Source organism: Nematolebias whitei, chromosome 9, assembly GCF_014905685.2.
Source record: "Nematolebias whitei isolate Nwh7 chromosome 9, NemWhi1, whole genome shotgun sequence".
Classification (NCBI taxonomy): Eukaryota; Metazoa; Chordata; class Actinopteri; order Cyprinodontiformes; family Rivulidae; genus Nematolebias; species Nematolebias whitei.
In genome coordinates, this window is record NC_056506.1 from 11515558 (window position 1) to 11535334 (window position 19777).

The 19777-nt window shown below is 40.7% G+C and overlaps 1 protein-coding gene across 1 annotated transcript in view; it reads right to left on the reverse strand.

The window, feature by feature from the left end:
• Window positions 1-19777, reverse strand: part of LOC119414872 (E3 ubiquitin-protein ligase RNF31-like) — a 277068-nt gene that overhangs the window by 96146 nt on the left and 161145 nt on the right. The window contains exons 3-4 of the mRNA XM_037681993.1: window positions 15160-15216; window positions 11661-11856 (exon numbers count right to left, since the gene is read on the reverse strand). Coding sequence (XP_037537921.1) covers window positions 11661-11856; window positions 15160-15216 — 253 coding nt within the window. The remainder of the gene's footprint in view (window positions 1-11660; window positions 11857-15159; window positions 15217-19777) is intronic.

Consider the following 19777-nt stretch of genomic DNA (forward strand, 5'->3'; position numbering starts at 1 on the left):
AGAGTCCGGGACCGGAACTCTCGCCCGTAAGCTGATGCCCAGATGGACTGGACCCCATCTGATAGTCGACAAAGTGTCTCCAATTATCTACCAGATAAAAATCAGTAAAGGCCAAAAAGAGCCAACTGTTAAATGGGTACATCGTAACCAGATTAAACAACACAAGGCGTGTAATAACTCCTTAGGAGACAAAGACATCACAAAATCAGACCTCCTGGGAACAAGGGTCATCCAAGCAGAAGATAACTAATGGATAATAAACTTAACCATAGTTTAAACTCACAGGACCTACCCTTGATAAAACGGGACAGCGTGACTGAAATCTGGCAACCAGGGTGAGGAGAAGCTGTGAAACGATGTTTCTAGATGCTTAGTCACTACTCTTGTCGGTGTTGAAACGTTGTTTAGTTGATTTTGGTATTGTTTCTGAGGTAAGAATGAATTTTGTTGTGTAGTAAGTTAGAGACTAAGAAGCCTTTAACCATGCCAACATGCAGTTCATTCACTAAATTGCAATCTTTGCGGAGTCAATGTATATTATTGCTACTTTGAGTACCATAATCTACATTGATCTCACAACGCTTAAGCCGAACCTACTCGAACAATCCTATTCGGGGGGATAGCTAATTCTTTTTGATAAGTCTCGCCATAGACTTCCAAAACATTTATGGGAAAACCAAACACCCAATCTCAAGTCGTTCGTCTAAAAGACAACAGACAATTACACCAAACTATATTTTACCATGTAAAGCTAACTTAAACCAAGTTAGAAATGGAAAAATAGTTTGGAACCCTTTTCTATAGGCATAAACCCCTGTAGTTACCCCTTTTCAGCATTCTCCACCCCTTAACTGGTAGTTGTAGCTGTTCCCAACCATAATAGCTTACACACCAGATGCATATAGTTTAAGGCCTTATGTAAAATCCCCTTCATAAGCCCACCTTAAACCACATAATTGCATGACACATTGAACCAGAACGGCACAGGCTGGACGTCGCTGGAGACAACCTTCGCTGGAGGCGACCTGCAATCCTGACGTTGGTCTCCACTCTTCATCCAGTGGCCGCTTCTTCAGTTCAACCCAAGGGTACCCCTCTGTATGCTGATTAATCAACACTTCCAATCGCTGTGGATTTACCGTTGTGGATTATATGACTTTTGCCAATGGATTACAGACTCTGTTTCCAAGGGGTTAAAGCATTGCTACAATGGAATTATCGAGACGATATGGGATTATAATCAACACAATGGAATACCAAGAACATTGTGGAATTACCTTGACTTTGTTTCCTTGCTGGATTACTTCTGACTTTGGTCTTCCTTGCTGGATTACTTCTGACTTTGGTCTTCCTTGCTGGATTACATCAAGCTCAAGGACATTTGAAGGTCTAAGTTCACGGTTGGAATTCATCCCCATGGACAGGTGATGATTTCCAAAGGGGGGACTGTAGTGAACCTGATCTGGCCTGATCTGACCCTGATGACCTCAAATCTATCAGATGGACAGAGACTGTTATTTTCATTGATCTGAAAACAGTCTGAGCCATCTGGTGACTTTCTTTCTTGAATTAATCAAGCAGAAAAGACAATTCTTTATAATCATTACTGTCTTACAAATGTTTGATAATCAAATTGTGTTAGTTTCACTCAATGCTTACAGGTTGAAAAGAACTACTCATTTTTATTTTACATAAACAGTAAGTAATGATTTTTATTCCTCATTCAAAGAAGAAATCAGGTTAATATGCATTTCTTGATTTTCTGTCTGAAATGAGCCAAGTCGTAAGTATGTGAAAGTTGAAGCTTCGGTCAACTAAATGTTTACTGAAAAAGGGATGTCATGTTTTACTATTTGGAAAGATACAACAGAGTGAGGCTCCAAAAAGTCTGGTATTCTGCAATAATCTTTTCTGTATGTTGAAAACAAATTCATTCCCTGACCTCGACTTTGATAATACCTTACGTCAAAAACCACACCTCTTTCTGGTCCATCCACGAATCAGAAAGCTCTAAAGTAAACCCGGAAGTAAACTCATTTAAAATGTGAGAACTTCTCGGTTCTGTTAGAGAGTTGGAATGGTGAAGAGTTCTCAAGGAGTTCTCAAGGAGTTCTGAGGAGAATTTGTTAGAATTCATGGGGAATTCATGGAGAATGGTGAAGTGAATGGAAGAGAATTCGAGAATTCAGGATGATCCAGAGACGTTTTGGAATTATAATTTCTGTTTGAACGACCCACGCACGACTATCTAAGGATTTCAGCTGCTCTCAACGGAGACGCTGAAAGGTCTGAAGGATTCTCTATCGAGCTGATCTATCATCAACAAGGTAACGGTATCTTCTTCGACTAAAGTGTACCGGAGGCGAGCTGAGATCTGATGAAGCGTGCACGTTCTGGTCAACAGATATTAATTCTCTCACATAGTTCTCTGTAAGATAATCTCCATTTCATCTTAAACTCTTCTCTCTCTCACAAAACCAGTACAGATATTTTAGAAATATCTGAAGCAAAGTCCTCGTTCACCGCCGCGTGATCGATGCTCATTTTCTGTGAAACTGTCTGTTATTATTTTCATATTTTGCCAAATTAATGTAAATGTTTGATGTTAAACTTTGATTCTGAAAATAAATGACTCCATTCATTTTGATGGGTCAAAGGTAAATAACGTCTCTCGTTACATTTTTGTTAAAATTCAATGCACGACTTACACAGTCAGAAAGATGAGGAACTCGTGAAATTGTATGCATATATATTTCATATATTTGTCATACAACTAGTGGCACGTACCCACGTGACTCACTACACAGGTCAGTTGCATGAACATCTACAAAGTGACAATCAGTTTGAAGAGTTTCTGTCAAGGTTTAGAGCTCATCACAGCACAGAAACAGCACTAGTAAAAGTCACTAATGATATTGTTATGGTCTCTGACAATGAACAGGTTTCTACACTGGTCCTGTTAGACCTCAGTGCTGCATTTGATACAGTTGATCACTATATTCTATTACAGAGACTTAAATATGATATTGGGATTACAGGAACGGCTCTAAATTGGTTTAAATCATATTTATCTGATAGATTCCAGTTTGTAAATATAAATGAATCTTCTTGCTTCCCGTGTCATGGCGACCAAGACGGCAGCATAGACAGGAGATCCTGCATCAATGGAGATAAAAGCCCCCTAATTCGAGTTGCTAGTACACTAAAAGTGAGTTTTATTCAACAAAAATGAATGGGGATAAAAACAAGAAGGGATGAGTCCCGCCTCGGAGCTCAGAAACGCGACATGAAAGCAAAGCGTGTGGAGCACGCTCAGATGAAGGAGAGAAAATGGAGGATGGGGCCTTGCCAGCTACGGTTAGCTCTCTGAGAAAGGTGGTGGGTGAAGTAGTGGCGGAGGGCATGCGGGACCTCACATCGGAAATTAAGAAGTTATCGCAAGTGAGAATGAGCTTTAAAAAAGACATTAAAGCCCAAATGAGCGAGCTTACAAACAAAATAAACCAACAGATTAGCATCGTTAGCAATAAGATCGAGGAGGTGGGTAAGCGCCTGGAGGAAGCAGAAAGGAGCATGGCAGAGAAAGAAACGTGGGATATTGGAGTACAAGATGTTCAGAAATTGCGTCAGGGGAAGATCGCGGACTTGGAGGGTTGTTCGCACTGGAATAATCTACGGATATATGGCATCCCTGAAACCGCAGAAGGCACCTCTCTTCAGAGGTATATGGAAAACATGCTTAATGTTGAACTTGGGGACAGTTTGGATCTGGGCGGTGAGAAGAGTCTGGGGATGGAAAGAGCCCACAGAGCGCTGGGTGCACAGCCGCTGGCAGGTTCTCCACCTCAGTCAATAGTGGTCCGTTTCTTGAAATTTAACATTAAAGAGCAAATCCTACGTGCTGCATGGAAAAAACCAATATAGATAAAAGAGAAATTCATATTCTTTGATCATGTTTATGCTGAAAATACACAGATGAAAAGGAGGGAGTATGGTCCCATTAAGAAATTGATTAAGGAGAACGCTATCCAGTTCCAAACTCCGATGGATAAAATGCGCGTGCACTACAAGTCAGGCATGGTCATCTACAACAGCGCGGAGGAGGCTGTGGTGGATTTAAGGAGACGTGGATTCGCGGTGGGACTGGTGTCCACAAGAGAACCCAAAAACATCATGGTGGAGACGATCAAGAATCTTCTACCAACAGATATAGTAGGACCCCGACGCGCTGGGAGCACATGTGGCGTGAGGGAGAGCGCACGGGAGAAGTTGAAGGTGTTCCAAAGGTCAGGAGGAGAGGAAATCGCTATGAATGGAAAGTATTCATCTTATCAACTGTAAAGAATTATTGGATCACCGCTCAGTGAGAGATTAAGTCGGAGTTAGAATCAGAGATTCTTTATTGTCATTCGCACCTCATGTGGTACATGTGGTGGAGCGAAATTATGTACAGAGGGTCCCAGTTACATCCAACAATAAAATGTATAAGAAAAACAGTAATAACATCTAAGATATGAACAAACTAAATATACACTAAGCACTCGAAACATAAAACATTGAACATCAGCACAAACATGAACATGAGTCTGTGTGAGCGGATGAGCACGCATGAACACATCAACATTGAAACAGATCAGCAGCAACATGATGTGATTTTCACAGTGACTATTCTGGTTAGAGATTCATGAGTCTAACAGCCTCAGGGTAGAAGCTGTTCCTCAGTCTAGTGGTTCTACACTTAATGCTCCTCAACCTCCTTCCTGAGGGGAGTGGGGCAAAAAGTGTGTGTGCTGGGTGAGTGAGGTCCTTCATGATGCAGGTAGCCCTCTTCCTGCATCTGGAGGTGTAGATGTCTGTGATGGTGGGGAGGCTGACTCCGACAGACTTCTGTGCAGCCTTCAACACTCTCTGCAAAGCTTTTCTTTCTGCAGATGTGTAGCCTCCATGCCACACGTTGATGCTGGAGCACAGGATGCTCTCCACTGCACACCTGTAGAAGGAGGTGAGGACTGAGCTTCTCAGACGAGCTCGTCTCAGCCGTCTGAGGAAGAAGAGTCTCTGATGAGCTTTCTTGATCAGGCTGGTGGTGTTGTTGCTCCAGCTGAGGTTGTCATTCATGTGTACACCCAAGTACTTGTAGCTGGAGACTACTTCCACCGCAGATGCTCTTATGTTCAGGGGGGTGTATATGTTTTTGTTCATTCTGAAGTCCACAGTCATCTCCTTTGTCTTCTTCACATTGATGTGAAGGTTATTTTCTTTGCACCAGCTCTCCAGGTGTTCCACCTCTTGCCTGTAGCTGGACTCATCATTGTTTGTGATGCATCACACCACCGCTGTATCATCTGCAAACTTTACAATGTGACAGCCTGGATGGGTAGCTGCACAATCATACGTGAGCAGAGTAAACAGGAGAGGGCTCAACACATCCCTGAGGAGAGCCAGTACTGAGGGTTATGGTGGAGGAGGAAAAGTTGTGGATCCTCACTGACTGTGGTCTGTTTGTTAAGAAGTCTAGTACCCAGTTGCAAATGGAGGGGCTTAGTCCTAGTGTGGATAGTTTGTCCATCAGGGTTTGGGGGATCATGGTGTTGAAGGTGGATGTGAAGTCCACAAAGAGCATACGGACGTAAGAGTTTTTCTGCTCCAGGTGGTTGAGTGCAGTGTGGACCACAGAGGAGATGGCATCTTCTGTTGATCGGTTCTCGTGGTATGCATACTGATGAGGGTCCTCGTTTATGCTGATGGTTGTTTTGATGTGAGTATGACCAGTTTTTTGAAGCATTTAGCAACTATCGGGGTGAGGGCCACTGGCCGATAGTCATTCAGACCAGTCACTGTAGAGCTTTTTGGGACTGGGATGATGCACTTAATGCCCCTCCACATCTTTCGAGGGTCTTGTGAGATGAATTGACCCTTGATCCTCTGTGCATATGTGGCCTTGGCCTTCTTAATAACAGCAACCAGCTCTTTTCTTGTCCTACTCAGCTCCTCTGAATTTCCAGACCTGAAGGCAGTGTTCCTGGCTTCCAGCAGGGTGCGCACCTCTGCATTCAGCCAACGTTTTCTGTTTGGGTAGCTTTTAACATTTCTGATAGTGGAGACTGTGTCAGTACATGTACTAATGTAACCCAGAACTGAGGATGTGTATTGGTCAAGATCAAGCGAACCTCCATTTTCAGCAGCTTCTCTGAAAACCTGCCAGTCTGTTCGATCAAAACAATCTCTCAGTATGGGTCCACTGTCCTGGATCCAACATTTAACTTTCTTTTGTACCGGTCTGGAGCGTCTCAGCAGGGGCATGTAAGCAGGAGCCAGGAAGATTGAGATGTGGTCTGACAGTCCTAGGTGGGGACGGGGTTTGGCTTTGTATGCATCTTTTACGTTTGTATAAACACGGTCCAGCGTCTTGTCTCCATGTGTTGGAATTGTCACATGCTGAATAAAGATTGGGAGACAGTCCTTTAGATTCATGTGATTAAAGTCTCCGGCTACAACGTAAAGAGCTTCGGGGTGTTTGCTCTGCAGCGAGCTGATGATATCATGAAGCTCCTGCAGTGATTCATTAGCATTAGCGTCCGGAGGAATGTAAACAACCATGATGAAAGTAACTGTGAATTTGTGGGGTAAATAATGCGGTCGATATTTCACTGTTATTTGCTCCAAAGCCTTCGAGCATGAGCTATTTACAACAGTACAGTTCGTGCACCAACTTTTACTCACGTAAATGCACACTCCGCCTCCCCGTGATTTCCCCGTTAGCTCGCTGCAGCGATCCGCTTGAAAAAAGAGTCTGTCATCCAGCTGGAAGACTGTATCCGGCGTTTCGCTTGTAATCCACGTTTCTGTGAGGTAAAGCACTGCACACTTCTTCATCTCTTCTGAGGCACCCGCTCTCAGACGAAGTAAATCCATCTTGTTGTCCAACGAGCGGACGTTCGACAGAAAGAGAGACAGCATGGGGAGTTTACCGGCTTTAGCGTTAGCTCGTAGCCTCACCAGACTTTAAGACTAATTGATTAGGACTGTTCTGAATGTTGCTGGCTGATCATCCTCTATCCAGGAAGAAGGTGAGGAATAGGATTCCCTTCAAACAGGAGTGATGATGAATGAACGATGCAGGTGACTCATTTTCAGTTTCCTCTCTTTAAGTAAGCGACTAAGTAGGGGCCCCACCTAGTGGCAGTTTCCCCTACATCAAGAGGAATAAAAGATCCTCATCTTTGAAAGATATGTTCATTATTATGACAAGTTCAGTCATTATGTGTTTTTGTTTTTGGTGTATTCAGAGGGCTGAGTGTTGTTACAAAGGTGCAAGAAAATATATTAATAATGCTTAGAAGGTATGCAGTGTTATAAAATACAGTCGTTAAATGTGAATGGTATAAAAAAATCCCATCAAGAGAAGCAAGGTTATCTCAAAGTTAAAACAAGAGAAGGTGGAAATTGGTTTATTGCAAGAAACACATTTATCAAACAAATAACATAAAAAATTAAAGGGGTTGGGTTACAGAAACACACATTTTGCCTCGCACAGATCTGGGAAAAAAAAAGGTGTAGCTATTCTAATATCAAACAATATTAAGTTCAACTATATAGAAGAACATGTAGATAAAGAAGGCAGATTTGTGTTGTTGAAGAGGAAACTGGAACAAGAAGAGGTCACTTTGTGTAATGTCTATGCACACCCTGATAGTAGTATATATATTTTTAAAGGAGTTATTTGGCCTGATAGCTGCAAAACCAAGTGGTACATGTATATGCGCAGGTGACTTTAATTTACTTTCAAATCCAAAACTTGACACAACCAGTCAAAAGCGAAGAAGGACGCACATGGAAAAACTAATTAATAAAATCTTACAAGAACTGGGTCTTACCACCGGGCAAGCAAGATCCTTCAGAAGGCACAAACCCAGCTGCTGAATGAACGGGTGAGACAGACCAATTTTACTATTGAGGCCTTGAAGGCCAAAGAAGAGCACATTAAACAGAAACTAACTATGTGTCTAGATCAGACCACACTTCAGCAAGTGTTGGACTGTACAGATCAGGCACGCTTAGCACAGCATGTCAAGTCCAAGACTCGACAACAAAATAAGTTTAACTTACTAATAACTCATCAACACCATCATTATTCCAATAACAACACATTCAGTTTAGGACAACACTCCAGTAGTCAATTACATGTCAGGGAGACAGAAAAGTGGGTGAAGAATTTATCTGACAGACAGCTCACCCAGCCGGAGACAGAGATTCTTGCCAGGGGACTGAACTTTGCGGTTGCACTAAGTAGAATTCCTCAAGTGGAGATGATCACAGCCACAGAATCAGGCATCCGCAACAACAAAATGAAAGAGGGTGAAGCAGTACAGCTCAGAATCAAAGTTTCATCCTGCCTCAGCAATGCCAAACCACCACCTTCCAACATCAGTAGAGAGGAGAGGGATGCACTCACCACTCTTAGCAAGGACAAAAACATCATCATTCTCCCAGCAGACAAAGGAAGGTGCACAGTGATTTTGAACCAGAAAGACTATCATGAGAAAGTTATGACACTCCTTAGTGACTTAAACACTTATGAAGCTCTGAAAAGAGATCCAGGAAGTGGTTACAAGAAGAAGTTAATAGATTGCCTGAAAAATTTGGAGCAGGACAAGGCTATTGACCGTATTCTGTACCACAGACTGTACCCAGGGGAGGCCACACCTAGTCTGTATGGTTTACCTAAAATCCACAAACAAGGTGTACCTTTAAGAGCATGATTAAATCTGTCACTTACAATGTTTCCAAATATCTGGCGTCTGTACTCATCCCTTTATTTGGCAGCTCAGAACACCACCATGGACTTTGTGGATAAGGTGAGGGATGTCATCATGGAGACTGATGAAACAATGGTCTCTTTTGATGTCACATCACTCTTTACGTGCATTCCTGTTGATGATGCAGTAGAGGTGGTCAGTTTAAGATTAAAATCAGACACCACTCTGAGCAGTAGGACCACGCTTTCCACAGAACAACTGTCAACTCTTGAAACTGTGCCTGCAGTCAACCTACTTCACATATGGGGAGCAATATTATAGGCAGAAACATGGGTGTGCTATGGGGTCTCCAGTTTCTCCTATTGTTGCCAACCTGTACATGGAGGAGGTAGAAAAGAGAGCCTTGACTTCCTTTTCAGGGACACCACCAAGTCATTGGTTCAGGTATGTTGACGACACCTGGGTTAAAATTAAATCTCAGGAAGTCCAACATTTTACTGACCACATCAACTCTGTGGATAAATACATCAAGTTCACACGAGAAGATGTAAAAAATGGCAAGTTGGCTTTCTTGGACTGTGAGGTCTCAGTCTCTGATAGAGGACATTTGCAAACTGAGGTGTACCGCAAACCCACCCACACAGACCAGTATTTGCAGTTTGACTCCCATCACCCTTTGGAGTACAAGTTAGGAGTCATCAGGACTCTGTATCACAGAGCAGACAGCATCCCCACTAACTCGGGAGCCAGGCAGAAGGAGAAATCCTACACAAAACAGGCTCTAGAACAATGTGGATATCCTAAATGGGCCTTCCTGAAAGCAGAGAAGAAACCCAAACAGGACTCCAGTCAGCCATCAGGTAAAAAGGAGGAACCCAGAACAGTGGTCATTCCGTATGTTGAGGGAGTATCAGAGAAACTGAGACGTTTATTTTCTAAACATAACATCCCAGTGGCTTTTAAACCCCAAAATACATTACAGCAAAGACTGGTTCATCCCAAAGATCCAGTCCACCGGCACAAACAGAGTAATGTTGTGTATGCTGTTCAGTGTCAGGAGGGCTGTGATCAGTCTTACATCGGGGAAACTAAACAGCCACTGGCCAAAAGGATGGCCCAGCACAGAAGATCAACATCATCAGGCCAGGATTCTGCGGTCTACACTCATCTCCAGGCCAGCGGTCACTCTTTCAAGGATGAAGATGTTCACATCCTGGACAGAGAAGAACGATGGTTTGAGAGAGGAGTAAAGGAGGCCATCTTTGTGAAAAGAAATTGTCCATCATTAAACAGGGGTGGAGGCCTCCGGGTTCAACTGTCCCCCTCCTACACTGCTGTGATTGCTAGTATCACTCAGCCCTCTGTGAATAGTAAACAGCCATCAGTGTGCTAATGATCCATTGTAAGGCTGATGGTCCTTCTTGAGCATGTGATCAGCTGGTTTTGGTTGTCAGCAGCAAACTGGTTGATCCACTCTGAGAAGGTGCTATTTAAAAGACTGAGCTGAAAACAGCACCTCAGACTGAGGAAGTCTCTCGGATGAGAGATGAAACGTTTCTATATTTTTTTGCTTTGTTTTGCTTTTTGTTTTTTTGAATGTCCAGAGGACCAGATTGAACTTTTTTGGATTTTTCTACCTGGATTATTGAGCATGCATCAGGATACACTTAAGTTGATCTTGCGCAGTATATTTATTTATTTTTTTTCTCTCACTCTGCTTGAGTATTTGACAATTAAGTTATTTTATTTTTCTTTATTTTTGAAGTGCACTTTGACTTTAACTTTAAATTGATAACCTTAAATTGAGTAGCTTCAAATATGATTGATACTCTTTTATTTTTGTTTGTTTTTACTTTATTTAAGTTATGGTTAATTTAACCTGATTATTGAGATGTTTGATCATGTCAAATTATTAGGAATCTATGCATAAACCAATGCCTAAATTTAATTATTTCATTTGTATGTTTGTACATGATTGTTTTTGATAAAATACTTAATGGGTTCTTCTGACCTTTTAGGTCGTTTTTTTTTTCTCCCCCCTGTTGGATCAGATCCTCATCCGGATCTGAAGATGGTGAGCTAGGAAAAAGGACAATGGACTTCATGATTTTGGAATTAATTTATTCTGAGTCAATGATCTTGTCTCTCATCATACTGTTGTTGTTTGTTTTTATTCAAATCACTCAATATATATACTTTGTACACCAAAACTGAGAACACTGCCTCCTGTTTTCATTCACACCTCAGGCTCCTTAAAAGGACAATCTTCTGATGCTGCTTTTGTAGCCGCAGTTAGCTGCCTAGCCCATAACTATTACATGTATAATACTGTCTGTTTTTATGCTTGACTATGTAAGCTGACCTTAGATGCCAAGAAAGGTGACTACAAATAAAATGCATTATTATTGCTATTATTAATATCTTTGTCTAAAACTCTGCCTTTAACTTTTGTCACCAACCTTGTCTACCTAGTAAAAGACCTCATGAAACACTGAGCAGATTTTATTGAAACTTTCATGAACTAATCATTAGATGTACATTGATAACTTCTGGATATAGCCTAATTCAAGTTGGCCACAAGTTTTTTGTTTTTTTGCTTAACCTTGGCTACAAATATGATGTAAAACATTACTGAGATAAAACTATGTCCTTGGTAAGCTGTAAAAGTCATCTTCAGGACTCTGGAGGTCTGGTCCTCATTAGGAAGAGCAGATGCTATATTTGCTTCTTCAGAACAAAACAAACTGCAATCTGGTCTTCACATTGGTTCTTCTTATCCTGAACAATTCATTGTACTATTAACCTCCATGTGACAAATAAACATAACTTGAACTTTAACACTGCCACTAAGACTGAACTGTTTTAATACCTGCTGCAATAAAAGCACAGTTCTTTTCTCACCTGGATGTTTGTTAGAGGTGGTGGCACATTTCTTTGTGGGCTTGACACTTTTGTTGGTAGTGGAAAGGGACCGTCCATGGCTGCTGTCCGTGCAGGAGGGGTGCTGCAGGGGCAAAGCCAGAGACTTGGCCTGACTGTGTGGACCTGAAGTGGAGAAGGCGGTACAGGACATAGTGTCGGTGTTCAAACCCACATCCTGAAAAGAGATAAGCTGACTGTTAGTGACCCTACACTTGACCATAAATGTGAATATAATGGATATAACGGATTCATAAAACCAGAGATGATTACCTTGTCCAAACAAAAAAAAAAGATTCAAAATGGTTTCCACAGAGAAGCAACCTTCGTCAATGCAAAAAAAGCTAAAATTTGTACAGTTTTACAAATATTGTCATTATCATCCCCAAAGTGGGCATCTAAACAATAAGTTCTCTAAACTGGACAAGATTTTTGCTCTTTGCTTAAAAGTTCTTTGCCTAAAAGTTTGGCTTTATCTGTGGGCTTAAATTGTTTGTTAGCAAAACATGTCATGTACCAGTCAACTGACAATTATGAAATTTATTAACGAGTCCATTCCACACCTGGACCATTTCAACTTTGTACTGGGATATGGACACAAGTTTTGCTTTAGTTATCTGTGAACAGACAAGCTGGTCAAGACTTAGTCTTACTCTTAACTTATGCAACTCGCACTGTGTCATATTTGTTATATTTTCATACGTTGACCTATGTTAATGCTACACGTCACTGGGTGGCAGCCTCTAAAGCCGAGCCACCAAAATATCTGCCTACACTCCTCCACCTTTCCAAATAAAGGCAGAAATTAGGATTCATTCACATACAGCCCTGTAGCTGCTAAGGCAGCTAAAATGACCCAAACACTTTCTCACTTATGCTCTCACTGGTCTCACCAGACGTTTGAGATGACCTCATTTAAGATAAATGGCCACATAAGACCAAATTAGAAACACTAATGTTTCAACTTTTCTAGCTTTGATTCGTTTGTGCCTATTTGATGTTTTGTGGAGTTCCTTCAGCAGGTGTTTGGTGCATGGTTTAGTCATTCTGATTATTGTTTTGTTGGTGTATTAGTCAGTTGCCGACATCAGCTGTAAGCTGTTACGAAGGGAGAGACAGTATGCAACTGTGGAGAAGGAAGCATTGATCAAATGGGCCCTTGACTCATTCAAGTATTATTTGCTTGGAAGATAATTCATCCTTCAAACTGATCACAGAGCCCTGCAGTGGCTAGAAAGAATGATGGACACTAATGGTATCTTGCCATGCAGCCATTCCGGTTTAAGGTTCATTACATCCCCGACAAAGACAACGCCACTGCTGATTACCTGTCTCGCTGCCAGAGTGAAGACCAAGAAGTGGGGGAGTGTGTGATGGCCAAACCCATGGCCACACTCTAAAGTTGGTAACTCTTACATGCACCATTTATTTCTCATCCAAACAACATTTTAGTTTGTAATAAAATATTTATTGGTTGGTTTAGAAACGTTTGTTTTGTCTGTAAGCGCACACATTTAGTTTACTTATGTATTTATTTCAACTCATTGTTCATTTTTTGTTCTTGTGATTAATTCTTGTTTCTTTTACCAGTTCTTACCTTCCGTGATCCCTGGCCAGACAAAATATGGTGACCAGAGCTTGGCACACTTAAATACATGGAGCTGATTGGACTGCACCACCAGGGGGAACTTGTAGTTTCTTTATTTAAGAGCTTTTGTAGTTAAGTGAATATTTTTATTTAAAGTTTAATATATTTAATTTCCACTTTTGGTGTTTAGTTTATTATCAAACTTAACTGTACTATGTTGGTTGTTGTAGTTGGTGATTGTATTCTGTTTAGTTACCCCTATTGTGTCTTAATGGTCTGATCAGCCAGTATATATACCCCTGTGTCATTTTTTCAGGAGGTCAGTGATGTTTGTTTGTACAGCCAGTTTGTTCACATTTTTGCCTGAGTTCAGTTTTGTTCCTTTGACCTCTTTCATGAGCTCAGCCATAGGTGTCACAACCATTATATGTGAAGGGGACATGTCTCCCCCACATTAAAAAAGCGTTCATTTGCGCCCCCCCCCCCCCCCCCCCCACACACACACACACACACACTTTTACTATGAAACATTAGTTCAGGTGGCACAGTTTCTCTTTCTTTGTGAACAAATCTATTCTACTTGATTAATGGGAGAATACTCAAGCCACTAAAACTCCACTCGAGGTTTTCCTGGTTACCTCCAACTATAAACACAGCAGCCTGCTGCCTGCAGTGTTTCTGCTGAGTCTCCTGCTTCGGCAGAAAACGTGCACAGGTGGAGGAGGTGGAGACACCTCTATGTTGCTCGCTTGCCAGTTTAGCGAGCTTAGTGCGGGCAGTTGTTGACCGGGGGGTCGATCATAAACATTTATCCATGGTTAGGAGGATGCTTGAGAGGAGAGCTACGTCTGTAGCATCTTAGCTGAGCAGTAGCTGTGACGCTGTAAGACCCTGCAGGTGTAAGAGACGCTGTGTGTTCAGGTGCATTAAAGTTGAAATGTCTTTAAAACCCCACACCTTATTGTCATCAAGCTTCGTGAGAAACATCATTTAGATGAGTAGTGTTGAACACAAGCATAAAAGTCTAGTGGTGATGTTTTTTATTTCTCTATAACCACAAATAGTGTTTACCTGACTTTCTGTATTAAAGTTCAAATGTCTTTATAAAACACACAGCTGAATTTATACAAACTTGGTGAGAAACATGCTTTAAATCTGTGGAATTAAAGGAAATCTAGGTGAAATGCTGCTTTTTTGTACACTAGTGTACACTTTTTTGCGTGTGCACACATGCATGCGCACGCACAAGCCTACACACATCAGTGTGTCCCCCCCACATTATAGATGCTTCTAATGCCTTTGAGCTCAGGATTATTTTTTTTGTAAAGCTTTATTTTTTGGGGTTAAAATAAAAACTGTTTTTCTAATATTTCCTGTGACTCCTCTTGCTTTTCAACTCGGTCCATCACAGTTTTGTTGTATGAGTTGATTGGAGGAAGACGACCCATTATTCAACTATTTCCCTTCACCCCCCACCCCTAATCATGGTGCTTGAATGATTATCTCTGTTATAATACAGCTCAGGGGAGAAATGGTACAGACCACCATTGTTCACATCTCAAGCCAGTACCAGGTGGTGGTACATCTAAAAGTCAAATGATTAAAATCTTTTCATGCAGTAAGTTTGGTCAGATCAGCCAGGTCGTGACTCAACTACTCTGCTCCGCATATAAAAATTATAAAATCACATGTCTTTATATTAAATTGACTTTGGGACAATTCAACATTACCCTAATATGAAATGAGTTTGTGAAAATATACTTGGGAGACCTGTTCCATAAAGAATGGATTATGTCTTGTTTAAGTTACTAAAATTGTAATCCAGTCAAACATGAGTTCTGTTCTGTGTAATTCACAATCATAAAACAGATGAATGTTACAATGTAATCCAACCTTGTGTCGCAGTGTAGGAACGATCCTCTCATAGAACTCCGGATGAGGATGAGTCTCCTAGAAACAAATAACAAGAAATATTTTATATTTCAACTAAAATAAATAATATTAATATAGATGGAGGAAAAAAGAACCTAGCCACTGTTGTACAAGAAGACATCATCACATTTAAGAACACAAAGCTTTGTGGAGGACAGGCAATTACAATAAGTCAATGGACTACAAGTAAAGAAACTCCCAGTGCTTGTTCTGCCTTGGTTCTGATCTGTTTCCAGCTTCCTGAAATTAAAAAGTTTGTTTTGTAGAAACTCATCAAGGGCTCTCCCTCCTCCCTCTGGTCTTAGCACTGTTTATCGGAACCATTCAAACTGAACCCACAGCTGGGGAGGAATAAGCACATTTGGTAAGCTGCTACTGGTGCCACTCAGGGCTTAATTTGTAAACTGATCAATGCCGGAATGCAAATAGCAGGCAAGCTGGTGTGGGGGTCCTCCCCCAGAAAATTTTGAATAAAGTAGATGCGATTTCCTGAATTTGGGTGTATTTTAACAGATTGTCAAACATCTCCGTTTACCTTCATTTGTAAACACTCCACTTCTGTCAAGCATCCTAACACCCACCTTTACTGGAGCAGCTGTGGCTGAGTGGTTAGAGCAGTCGTCCTCCAATGCGAGAGTTGGGGGTTCGAATCCACCAGCAGTCACATGCTGATGTGTCCCTGGGCAAGACACTGAACACCTCTTAGCCTCTGATGTGTGTCACATCAGTGTATGAATGTGATCTCAAGCACTGATTAGTCTCATTAGAATGATTTGTTCCATTAGCTTTGTAGAGATCTAGTAGAGTGCTGTATAAATGGGTAAATGAGGACACAGATTGTAGTGTAAAGCGCTTTGAGTATCTTGAAATAAGATAGAAAGGCGCTATATAAGTACAGTCCATTTACCATTTGACGGTTCAGAGCCGACTCTTCTCTGAATTCACTGTATGACTACACATGAGAAACCTCCAGGCGTCTCTTCCGTCTGTTCATGGCCGCTGCCTGTGGGCTCCTGCCAGCATACGACTGCCTGGTTAGCTCGGCACTCACCCCCACCACTCTTTTAGGGGTGGAGATTTTTTTAAAGGTAGAGGCGGAAATGCTATTTGAAGAGGCAGGTCGTATGTGTGATATTAAGAAGTCATAAGTGGCTGTTGTGTTTAAAATTAGCGTTTATGATGCTAATTAACATGTAGACGGGGTAACTACACTGTAAACATTAAAGCCTCATATAGTTAAATCCACTTACTACATTTATTTAACTCAAAGAGCTCTGACAATTTTTAGATTTTGAACTCTATTTTATGAGTTTTACAAAATAAAACTTACAGCAATCTATTGTGTTGACTATTAGAGAAATTTGTCAGATTTGTATGTGTTGATTGAACTTTGAGTCTGTAAGTCAGAAGTTGGGAGAAAAAAGGGAAGGAAAAAAGGCGGGACAGTAAAACTTAGTTATTCATTGTGTTGAATATTTGGGAATTTGTCAGATTTGATTGAACTTACATTTGTAAGTCATCAATTTAAAACAGGAGAGGGGAAAAAAGGAGGGAGTGAGGGATTGTAGCAACAGAGAAAAAAAAATGTCAATGACTTTTTAGTTAACCTGCCTTCCTTAAACCAAAGCAACACTGAAGAATGGAAAAAATACTTTATACACTGCAAATAAATCATATATCAAATTTCATCCAAAATATACACATTTCGCCGTTGGAAAAAGGATTTTTAAAGGACTACTTCCACCAGCGGAAGAAGATCATTTCTCTGACAACTGTCCGTCACAGTAGGCGGAACAATACACTTGTCTGTACCCGCGAAGAGGACCAGTGCCATTGGATTCTTCATGCAGCATCAGTGCCAGGTGAGTTTAATAATCTACATCCACTATTTTTCTATTAACCTTCTGTGCAGTAACGTAAAAAAAAAATAAAAAAAAATACAACAGTAACCATGTAGACTGTGCTTTTTAATAGCCTGGGAAAAAAATTAATTTCCAGGTTTGGCTACCAGCTAATACCCTCCGCCGCTTTGCTAGACAGATTAAAACGTATTCGGTCAGCTTTTAAAACAATATTATGAATTAGATAACCGGTACAGTGTTTTAATGTGATCGTTATACACGTTGTTTTCTTGTGCTATTAAATTCACTTAGTTTCTCTAGCATTCACCGGAGCATGAGCTAGCTAGTTAGCAAACTGTCAAGGCTATAAAATGGCGTTAGCTTACTGTGAATGTTCAATATGAAACAGCTTTTTCACAAATGGGGCACAGCGCTCATGCTTTGGTTACTGCTTGTATTGACCAATAACTAGGATAATACATTTCATAATGTAAAATTAACCGATTTAAAGCAGGTAATTTGTGTTGGTGCAGATCATGCAGTAGACTAAAAACTCTGCAAACATTTTTCTTCCCTCGCATTTTTTCCTTTTCCCCTTGTGTGCGCACATGTGTGGAACATGTTTGGTGGACTTTAGCATGAAAGCGGGATGCAGCAGAAAGCAGAGCAGATGCTGACTGCCATTTTAAAATAATATACAGGAGTAAAATGTATCCTAATTCCTCAAGAGACGGAACAGCGCATTCTTCAAACACTTGTTAAACAGAGACGTCCGCTCTCGATGCCCCTCCAGTATCTTTTGCATAGACAGATGGAGCTTGCAGAAATAGTGAATTAAAGCTGCAGTATGCAACTTTTAAATATATAGAAATATTTTCTACATATTTGTTGAAACTGTCACTATGTCATGATAGTCTGTGGAAAAAATTGAGCCAGGAGGCAGGTCTTAGGGCTGTCAATCACTGTCTGAGTGGCGCTGCTTACCCCTCTCTGCTGCGAAGAATTTGTGTACAAAATATATAAATAAATAACTGGGTTTCATTTTTTAAGATGCAAATCATTTTTGTTCACAGAAGTGAACAAGGATTTCAAGTTCATGAGGTGGAAATGTAAGTTTTGTGCGTTTTCCTCCAATGGGCAAGGAAGAGTAGCGGAGACAAGAAATAATTGGTGATGAACCTCTTATCTCTCTCGTCAAGGACAGATGGCCTGCATTGTTTAGTGAGCAACAGGTAATCCTTGGGCAACTAAATACAGCATAAAAATCTTAATTTTTGTGACTTTATAACTCATATAGTCAAAACATGTACTTTGTTGCAATAATTTAATTCTTTGAGTTTCTGTTCTCACAGTTCTATGCTTCTCTTATATCTCCTTCACTCATGCCCTTTTCTGTGCTATTTTGTTTCCCATCTGCTTCAGCTAATTGCGGAGTTCCGCAGAATTGTCACTAAAGACCTGCTGGAATCCTTTTTTGGTGGACTTGATGCATTCATGCCCAGTCTTCTACAACTTTACAAAGCAGCTGCTGCATCGGGCAGGAGGATGGCCCTGAACAGCATTCTGGATTGTCTTCAAAAGGAGGCGTGTACTGTATAAGAAACTTATTCTGTCAGTCTGTATGAAGATTATGGTTCAAGCTTTATTATTGCATTCACATACCATTACCTGTTTTGGTAGGACACAAACCAAAACCAGAGAACGGCGGCCCTTCTTGGTGTCCTATGCTACTTTTCAGATGACTCCTCCAACGTAATCAGGATGTGTGAAGACCCTAAATTTACACACTGTACTGTACTACACTCTTCCAAATGCATATAGTCAAAACTAGGGGACATGCAACTTGACTTAACTTATAACTATCATGTAACACAATCAACAGAAACAAATGTAGCCTACTACTCAGTCATGCAATCATTTTTTTAAATGTCCTAATGAAATCTTAATCAATTAACTCCTTAATTAAATGAGTTACATAAACATTTAATTTCCCTTTGGGATAAAGTATTTTAGAATTTGAATTTAAAAGCTAATGTAATGAAAAGTTTGCATCAGCAAGTATTTACTGTATTTTCTGGACTGCAAGTCAAGTTTAACTCCAGAGCCCCTTACATATGTTTTTTTTCCTCTCCATGACACATTGTTTGACTAATGCGAGTTATGCTCCAGAGCGATGTATAGTATGGAAAATACAGTACATCAAGGACTGTCTAAATAGCCTTGCTGAGGAATCTTGCCATCACCCCACTGTACAACACGTTGTTAGTTTCATCTCCCAGAGTTTTTTTTTTTTAATCAAGTTTTGTATTTGCAGGAATCATTTTTATTTATTGTTGGTTGATACACAGACTTTCAGACCCATTATTTTTCAACACTCACTCACACTCACTTCAAATATAGATATAACCTTAATTAAAATGTTAGGGATGTCTTAAACTTGGAGAAGTTAAGATGTGTATGTCTTTGTCTTTAGGCTTATGGGGAAACCCTTGACATGATAATGAAAGGGATGGAAGTTGGACTGCTGATTGGACATGAAGGCTCTCTGCAGGATGCATTCCCTTTGAATGTCTTCAATGTGGCTGTGGTAGTGGAGGAGAAGATCATCCTACATGACATCAGAGATGTACCCACTGGCTTTGCCATGTTACTAGGCGCCATCTACTGCCTTAACCTTGAATACCCCAAAAATATGAGGTACTCCTTTGAGTTCCTACAGAAGGTCATCATGAACATTA